The 9,933-nt window shown below is 22.8% G+C and overlaps 1 protein-coding gene across 6 annotated transcripts; it reads right to left on the bottom strand.

Annotated features, from left to right (window-relative positions):
- Positions 1-3: 3 nt before the first annotated feature.
- Positions 4-9,740, bottom strand: LOC552814 (activating signal cointegrator 1 complex subunit 3). 6 transcript variants are annotated; one of them, XM_026443881.1, is made up of 12 exons: positions 9,478-9,740; positions 8,625-8,789; positions 8,269-8,360; positions 8,056-8,204; positions 6,961-7,203; positions 2,699-6,886; positions 2,006-2,497; positions 1,721-1,911; positions 1,458-1,626; positions 796-1,056; positions 272-632; positions 4-167 (listed from the first exon to the last, which is right to left on the bottom strand). In XM_026443881.1, the coding sequence occupies exons 2-12, from the start codon at positions 8,753-8,755 to the stop codon at positions 79-81; spliced, it is 6,366 nt and encodes a 2,121-aa protein (XP_026299666.1). In that variant the 5' UTR covers positions 8,756-8,789; positions 9,478-9,740; the 3' UTR covers positions 4-78. The 6 variants fall into 6 exon arrangements, with proteins under 6 accessions (XP_026299666.1, XP_026299665.1, XP_026299667.1 ...); XM_026443880.1 differs by having other exon boundaries at positions 9,505-9,740; XM_026443882.1 differs by having other exon boundaries at positions 9,514-9,740.
- Between the last annotated feature and the right edge of the window lie 193 nt (positions 9,741-9,933).

Genomic DNA, 9,933 nt, shown 5'->3' with positions numbered 1-9,933 from the left:
AGATTTTATCAAAATAATTTGCTTATATTTATCTCGTAGAAGAAACTAACATATTTGCTAAGTAAAATAAAATTTATATTAAGATATTACATTTATTTTTATATCATACTGTTGATCCAGTCCTATGTAACAATCGGAAATCAAATAAAACGTTAAAGTTGTTTGTCCTTAAAAAAAATTAAATTTTTAGTGAAAAAAAAAAAAAAGAAGATAATTACTATAATATAATACATAGATAAATAATTATAGATATAAAGAAAAATAAAATTACCTAATTTTGATGGAGCTGTGAATTGTAATTGATATTTCCGTTGTTCATTTATTGCAGATGCTCGTTTTAGAACTAATAATTCTTTATCAGAAACATTACCTAAAATTAAAAACCAACCTTCATCCTTTCCTTTTTGAAACAAAGGACAGTGTGCTTTTAAATTATTAGATTTATTTTTTCTTTTCATTATAATATTTAATATGTAATCTTGATCCTTGTGAATATTTATATAATCCAAATTATCAGATTTTAGAGGTATAAATATTTGATTTTTTTGTTTATTATTATCATTATCTTCATCATAACTTTCTAAGCTTAACTTAATACAGAGCATTGGCATTTCTTTTATTACTTGATATATCTAAAAGATTAATATATATATATATATTTCTAATATGGAAATTATATAAAATTTCAGAAATATGAAAATATATAATTGATTCATCTTAATGAATAGATTATAAAATTATAAAAATTATTCTATGAAATATTGTTTTATAATATTAAAAATTGAACATATTTACCTGATATATTTGTTCTTGCGAAAAACTTTTATTAAGTACTTTTCTAAGTATTTTAATATCTTTGTTGTGCATATTGAAACATAATTCAGGAAGAGTAAGCGATAATGTTGAAAATAATTCTAAATGTTCTGAATTTACACATGGCAATGTAATAATTGCTGATTCATCAATCCATCGAGCTTGAATAATCATTTGAAGTATGTTCATTATCATAATTGTATTTGCTAACCATCCATGATCTGCAACTGCATCTATCATTGCCTAAAAATAAACATATTTTATACATATAATAATATTGAAAATATTTTAATTTTATATATATATATATATATATATATACACACACAATATTTTTATACTTATATTAAAATTAATAATATTTTTAAAACAGCTATGGATATAATAAAAAATGCAGAAAATGTGTTATATTTTTTTTGTAATTTATATTTTCACATTATAAAAATATAAAATATAAAAAAGATATTAAGATCAACAAATATAAAGATATTCATGTTTTAAATTATGTTGGAATTAAAAATTATTTTAATTTTATGTCTTTTTAATAATTTATGCATATTAATAAATATCATTGTATATTAACATATAATAAATTTTTAAATAATCTTATGTAAAATACAATATTTTTTTTTAATTATACATACTTGTATAATCCTAATTGCCTGATCAAGAACTGATTTTAAATCAGTAAAATAATCTACACATGGTAAGGGAAGTCTTGAGAAATGTGCTTGAAGTAATAAAAATGCTTTGGTATGAGGAGAATTATATGAGTAATTATCTATTTGATAACGGCACATTTTACTTAATTCCCTGTTCAAAGATTAGAATAAAAATCATCATTTATTAATATTAATTAGAATAAAATAAAATATTTTTCTTTTTATTATTAAAAATAATACTTTACTCATTCAATAATTCTTCATTGTGTCTTACTGGTAATTCATTATATTCATAAGAATTACATAAAATATGTAAACATTGCTCCAATGTAAGAGATTCTTGTAATGATTGTACAAACATTAACATAGTATGATGCGATAAGTAATAAAATGATGCTATTTTACCCATTGAAAGTGGATATAAAATTTGTTCTTCCTAAAATTAATAAATTATAAATTATTTTAATGTGAAATAAAATTATTAATTATAGAATAAAATATAGAAATAATTTTAATTGTATTTTATTTACCTCATCAAATGCCACACAATATGAATCTATTAATACTTTTAGTGTATTATCAACCAAAGAAGAGAGATATTGATTAATAGCATAAGGTTCTAAAATACTTAAATTGTAATATCTAGGATTTTTCATTAACCTTCTAAAAAAATATGTCCATGTTAAATAATCTAATAATTCTTGTTTATTTTTAATTGTATTAGCTACAATTTCAGCATTTATATGATCTGGCAGAACAGCTAATAAACTTGATTCTACTGGAAATGGATGATGTAAAAATTTCTTATAATAATTTTTTTTTAAATCGTGTACTAAAACTACTGCCACTCCTGAATTATCAAACTGGGGTCTTCCTGCACGACCCATCATTTGTAGTACATCTGTGATTGGCATGTCTACATAACGGTGTTGTTTGCCATCATAATATTCTGTTCCTTTTATTACAACTAAGTGTGCAGGGAAATTAACTCCCCAAGCTAAAGTAGCTGTTGTAATCAATACCTAAACATATTTTTATAATTTATAATTTTAAATAATTATATTGTATTAATCATGTAATTTCATATCAAAATTTAAAAAAAAGACAAAATTTTTATAAAAAAATATTACTAATTTCATTATTTTTTACTTTATTATATTCAATATTTATTTAATTTTATCATATTAAACAAAAATAAAATTAATATCCATTAAACCACATACCTGAATTTTATTGTTAACAAATAATTCTTCGACAATTTTTCTATCTCTTTCCTGAAAACCTGCATGATGAAGTCCAATTCCAAAAGCAAGTGTAAGTTTCAAATTTGAATCTCGTATATGACTTAGAATGTTATTCATTTCTTCTTCTCTCATATGTAACCATTGCTTAGGATTATCTTCTCCTGCAAGATATGCAATCAAATCTAATGCAGTTAAACGTGTTTGTCTACGTGATGAAACAAATACTAAAGCCGGACTAGTTGGAGCATGTTGTTTAATTGCTTGAAAAGTTGGTCTATTCATTGTTGCCATTCGAGGACAATAATTTTTCCCTGGGAATCCAGTTATATGAATATCTAATGGTACAGGTCGTACAGATGGACGAAAATTATAAAGACCCATCTCTTTAATACCAAGCCAATTAGCTAAATCTACTGCATTAGCTAATGCTGTAGAAAGTCCAATAACTCTTAATTTTTTTAAAGTATGACTAGAAATAAAATTAGTTCTTGAAATAATAACTTCTAATACTGGTCCACGATCTTCCCCTAATAAATGTATTTCATCTATAATAATAAGCGCAACATTTTTGACATAAAGTCTTGTTTGCCAACTTCTACTAATACCATCCCATTTTTCTGGAGTAGTTATAATAATATTTGCATTTGCTATAACTTTAATATCTGGTGATACATCTCCAGTTAATTCTATTACTTTTTTTCCTAATTGTTCTTCAAATCTAATTTTCCAATCTTTCATTCGTTCTCTTACTAAAGCTTTCAATGGTGCAATATATACAATTTTTTGCGTTGGATATTGTTTAAATACTCTAAACATTGCAATTTCCGCAGCAATTGTTTTTCCTGAACCAGTTGGAGCTCCTAATAGGACGTTATTGTCTGTATGATACAAACAATGAAAAATTTGTGTCTGTATTGGATTAAAATGAGAAAATTTATAAAGTTTTTCAAATAATGGTTCTTTCAATGCTTTTATTGGCAGAGGTTGTACTTCTAACAAATCAGTATATGGTGGATATACTTCAGGTAAAATTAAATCATGAAATGTTAAAGGTAACATATATTCAGAACCCAACCAGCGATCACTTATTGCTCTTACTATGTATTGAGTAGGCAATGGTTCATGCAATGGTATTGTCATCACAAGTTCTTGTGCAAGATTATTGTAAACCATTTTTCTTGTCATAGTAAAATATTCATGATGATAAATAAAATTATTATCTGGATCTTCTATCCATATCCAGAATGGTTCTGAAGTTTTACCATGAACATTATCATTCCAATGAAATTGAGGATATATTTTTAAATGTATTCTTAAAACTGTACGAGTAATAGGTTGTAAATTTGATTCCATTTCTAATGCAGGTAATTCTTTGCAACATTTTTTCACCAATATTGCTTCTTTCTGATTACGCAAAATATCTCCAATTTCTTTAACATTCATATTATTTAATCTTTCAACTGTTAAATCATATTGTTCTATCTTGTCAATAATTTCTAAAGATAAACAAGAAAATTGACATAGAGGACTTCTATCACTCCATTGTTGTATTTCGAGTACTTTTGCTATTTCTAATAAACGACCAGCCATTATTGCATTATTTTGTCCTAACATAATTTCAAACAACGCTCGAAATATCCGTCCTGCATTTTGTACAATATATGCTTGATCAGATATTAATGAAAACGCATTAACTCTACCATGTGACAAATACGTTTGTAATAATATATTAACTTTACCATATATATTTTCAACACCACCTTGGACTGTAATATTACAATATTCTTCAAATAAATATTGTAATTCCTCCATTTCATCATCTCGCACTTTTAATTGTTCAAATTCTTGAGAATATGATATCATAGAAAATATTTCTGCTTCAGTCATAATTGGTTTTAGAAGTGTATTAAAAATTTTAATAGTGTCATATTTAAGATAAAAATGGCTCGCAATTCGTCCTAAATTTGTTGTGCTCAGATCTCCAGTATTTATATTATATCGAATCATTTTAGCTTCATCTAATGCTTTAGCTGCTTGATCAATTAGTTCTCTTCTTTTTTGTTCTAAATTTTGATCTTCCAAAATAACTCGATAAGGAATTCCATAAAAATGAAAATTTAATTTCATTCGAACGAATAAATAAGTATAACTTAACCATTTTATTGCTTCTTCTACATTCGATATTGTACCCAATGCAATTTCAGCATTTAAATTATCAGCTAAATATTTAATGAAATTGCTTTCTATAGGTATTTGATTTGTTAATAATGATAAGTAATGGTATAATTTATTATGGGAAGTAATAATAACAGCATGACCAGATACATCAAATTGTGGTCTACCAGCACGACCAAAAATTTGTAAAACATCTAATATATCTAAGTCAATATAAGAACCATGTTTTGCGTCATATATTTCTGTTCCTCTTATAATAACAGCATGGGCAGGTAGATTTACACCCCAAGCTAATGTTGACGTACATACTAATACTTTAATTAAACCATCTGCAAAATATTTTTCAATTAAATTTCTCTCTGAACGTAATAAACCAGCATGATGTACTGATAATCCATTATTAAATAATTCACTTAAATACTTCGTACGTGATTTAGCAAAAGCTTTATTTATAAATTTTGTTTGACCTTCAGGTATAAATAATTTAAGTGTACCATGTTTTATTGCTAAATCTTTTAGTGTATTTGCCATTCTAACAGTAGCATTTCGTGCATGTACAAATACCATTACTTGATATCCTTGACGTACCATATCTATAACATTATTGTAACATACATTATCCATGTAATTCATTTCTTGTAATGATGATGATGCTTTTACACCAATAAACGCTTGACTAAGTGGTACTGGTCGAAATCGATGATCAAAATAAAAAAGTCCTATGTTTGAATTCACTCTTAAAAATCTTGCAACATCTACATAATTTGGCAATGTTGCAGAAAGACCAACAATTCTGATCATACTTTGAGAAGATTCTACTTGTCTCAAAGTTCGAGCAACTAAGGCTTCAACCACAGGTCCTCTATCACCATGTAACAAATGTACTTCATCAATAATTAACAGTTTTACAATACTTGTGAGAGAAATATCTCCAGTACCTTTTCTAGTAACAACATCCCACTTTTCTGGTGTGGTAACAATCATCTGTGTTTGTTGAATTTCCGATTTGGTTAATTGCATATCTCCAGTTAACTCGCGAACAGATATACCAAGACAATGAAGTTTTTTGCTAAAATTTGCTGTCATTTCAGCTGCTAAAGCTTTCATTGGAGTTACATAAATTATTTTGAACTGATTTTTCATTAATTGACCATATTCAATATGTTGCTTTAATTGATGTACTATAGTTAACATAGCAACATTAGTCTTTCCAGCTCCTGTTGGAGCACAAATTAATAAATTCTCATTAGTATGATATGCTACATCGAACACAATACTTTGTATTCGATTTAATGATTCAATGCCATTAAAAGCCATTTGTCCAATATCATCCAATGAAGATACCATAATAGGTTTATAATCTACATCAAGTGGTTGAGATTCTGGAATAGGTATAAAAATTTCTTCAAATGTTTCTGTATCTTTCCTTATAACATTTTGCGGTAACATTATTTTTTGTTTTGATACATAACCAGTTGTATTTCTACTGTTCATATTAGCATCAAACACAAAAGGAAATTTTTCTCGATCTGTATTAATACTTTTTTTAAATATAGGTGTGTGCATTTCTATTAATGCTTCATTTTTTTTTAAAGTCAATTCTAATGGTTCAAAGCCATTTTCTTCCAACTCTCCCTTTCCTTCTCGTTTACTCGTTTTATTTAATTTTTTTTCGTGTTTCCGTATTTGTTTTTGTAATTGTTTTTCTTTCTCAGATTGAACTGTTACTTGGCCACTGATCACAGGTCCTTGAATATTACATTTTTTTTGTATTTTTGGAGTAGAACTTAAAGTTATAATACTTTTCTGATGTTGAACAATATATTGAATAAATTCTATAGATTCACAACCTAATAAATCAACTAATTCGTTCTCTGAATTTTTAGAACCTAATTTAGTAATTATGATCTTCTCAAATTTTTCTAAAGATATATCTGCAAAATTCTTTGTATGATATGATTTCAAGTTTTCCTTATATGCTGTCTTGTCAAACTAAAATAAAAATATGAAAATAATTTAAATTATTTTTAAAAATAAAAATTAATATAAATAAATTTAATACAAACTTCTGTTTTAAATAATTTTGTAGCTTCATTTTTATATTTCATTGAGAAATTATCTGTACTTTGATTAATGTTGCCCACAGACATACTACGAAGTGTATTAGTATCAGGCCATAATACTCTTGCAGATTTATATTCAAATTTTGGATCAAATAAGCCATTTTCCAATACTTTAATATTTTCTTTTCCGTTTTTTATAAGTATTAAAGTTTCTTCGTTTAATTTTTCTCGAATTTCTGTAATTATCTATAAAAAAAATAGTTTTTTACAAAAATTATTTAAAAAAATCTAATTTAATTTAGAAATAATTTTTAGTAGACTTTTGTATTATTTAAAATAATATTATTTTTTGAAAAATTATTTGAATAATAAATAAAATTTTGTTTTTGGAAAAATAATATAATTTATAAAATATTTAAAAAATTTATTTAAAAAAATTTAAATATTTAAAAAATTTACAATATATTATATAAAAGATATAATATATATAATATATATAAAATATATATAAAAGATATTTTTAAAAAGAACTTTTATAATTTAAAATAATATATAAAGACATTAATAAAATATAAATTACTATCAATATATCAAAATATTATTTCTTAAATATGAATGTTTGTAAAATACGTAAATAAAAAACTTACAAACTACAATTCATTGATTTGAATTTATGAAAACTTCATTTTTCAATTAATTCCATTCTTATGACTTGAATTTACATTCATAGTTTTGAAACTTCCTATATTGTATTAATATAAACAATTTAATGCTCAATAATAATTGTTACTCAAAAAGTTCTTATTCTTCATATATCATTCAAACATTTCAAATATTAAAACTTTTCAAACATGTTCAGTTTTTCAATATATCAATAGAAATATCTCTAAGAACAATAATAATTTGCATAAGTAATATATGTATATTGTATATGAACCAATAAAGATATAATAAATATATAATTGAAAAATACTTATTTTTTAACATTCATTAATTTTTTCTCAAAATTATTAACAAAATTATATTAAAATTACATGAATTTTATTGTATAATAAAATAAAATTATTTTACTATATAATTATAGTAAAATAAAATTACCTTCATCATGTGGTTAGCATCATGGAATTTTAAATTTCCTGCTTTTTCTTTTAAAATTTTAAATTTTATTTGAGTTAACAACTTGTCATCAATTAATAATTGTAAAGTAAACATTAAAAATTCATTTATAAGTTCAAAAGAACATTCCCCTAAAATAATAAAAATAAATATCTAGATTAAAAATTCATTTTATAATCTAAAATTATTACATACCAAGTGCTTCTGTAGCAATTTGGCGTAGTTTATTAAGATGAAATAAAACATTTTTAGATACATGTTTACATAAATCTTGCCAATTGAATTCACTGCAATGTATATAATATACAAATTATATAATATATATAAACATACACAATATGTATGTAATACATAAATGTATATTACAATATGTATATGTACAATATTATAATAAATGATATTATAATAAATTATAAATAAATAAATAGATTAAATGCAATATATTATGAATAATTTAATAATTACAAAATATAAAATAGATTAAAAAATTGTTATTCTATAATTAGAAAAAATATTTTTGCTTCATAAAAAAAAAAATTTTAAATTTATACCTTTTAGATTTGCTACGTTGCTCTTTTTCTTTTCTAAATAAATCATTTGGTTCTAGTTCCTTTGTACTTTTTATACGTCCAAGATTCGTGAACATTCGTAACGATCTTGTAATTCGAGGTAATTCTGGCATTTTTCATTAATAAATTCACTAAATTATGTTTTACCTATATTAATATTTATATATTTTAATATATTTACCTATAACATATACTTATAATTCATATTTGAAAGAAAAATATATTTATTCATTATAAATTTTTTTTTTAATAAAAAAAATTTTTTATAAAAAATAATTTTTATAGAAAAATAAAGTGATAATTAAATTTTATTTTATTTATTATTAAAAAAAAATTTTTTTTATAATTTTTTATAATAATAATAATATAATTGGTTACCATTAATTAAATTTCAAAAGCAATTATAAGTATTCATTTATTTACCATTAAAAATTGACAATCGTATATTAAAAATTTATAGAAGTTAAAATTAAAAAATTATTTAATTTTTTTAATTTCAAATTTTTTTTTAATATAATTTCAATTTCATTAAAATATAATAAATATATTTATTTAATTTTTTTAATTTCAAGTTATTTTTAATATATTTTTAATTTCATTAAAATATAATAAAATATAATAAAAAAATTATTTTAGAAATGTATTTTAGAAATTATATATAATATATTTTATGTATTTTAGAAGTTATATATAATTTTAAATAATAAAAAAACTACACTTTAAAATTGATTATTTATCTTGTCTTTTTGAATGTTATGTTTAATAAAAATTTTTATTAAAATTTTATATTAAATATTATACAATATAATATAATATAATGTTATCTTTTACTTACAATCGTAAACATCTATGCATTACTTACTTGCATTACTTGCATTACTTCTCACCACGATATGACGCTTAGCTTTGGCAAAAGCTTGGTCACGTGATATACCTCTGCACTAATGTAGCAGTAGTAGTAGGGATAATAGCATCATGTATTTACTCCTGCAGAAATTCGCTGCAGGGGAAATGAGCCATTTTTCAATAGAGGGGGTAGCATACTGTATTCATCCGATAACTTTTTGATATTTTTCGAAGCTTATTTTTCTAAAATTATTTTTTATGAAGTATTTAAAATTTTTTTAATCAAATTATATTCATTTAATTTACTATTATTATTATATTTTATGTTAAAAAAAAATTATATAAGTTAAAAATAAAATATTTTAAATATTGTATTAAATATTTAAATTTGTATTTTTAAATATTATTCTATATTTACATGTATTATTCTAATAATTTAATAATT

Source organism: Apis mellifera, linkage group LG11 (genome assembly GCF_003254395.2).
Source record: "Apis mellifera strain DH4 linkage group LG11, Amel_HAv3.1, whole genome shotgun sequence".
NCBI classification, from domain to species: domain Eukaryota; kingdom Metazoa; phylum Arthropoda; class Insecta; order Hymenoptera; family Apidae; genus Apis; species Apis mellifera.
The sequence above is the reverse complement of the archived record's forward strand: the minus strand, read 5'-3'. Positions and strand labels throughout refer to the sequence as shown.

Excerpts from the sequence above, each read along its gene's own strand:
- LOC552814 (XM_026443881.1), bottom strand. The coding sequence starts at position 8,755 with ATGCCAGAATTACCTCGAATTACAAGATCGTTACGAATGTTCACGAAT. Across the intron at positions 2,498-2,698 it reads TTGTTAACAATAAAATTCAG|GTATTGATTACAACAGCTAC; the intron begins GTATGTGGTTTA and ends AAATATGTTTAG. Across the intron at positions 1,627-1,720 it reads AATGAAGAATTATTGAATGA|GGAATTAAGTAAAATGTGCC; the intron begins GTAAAGTATTAT and ends ATCTTTGAACAG.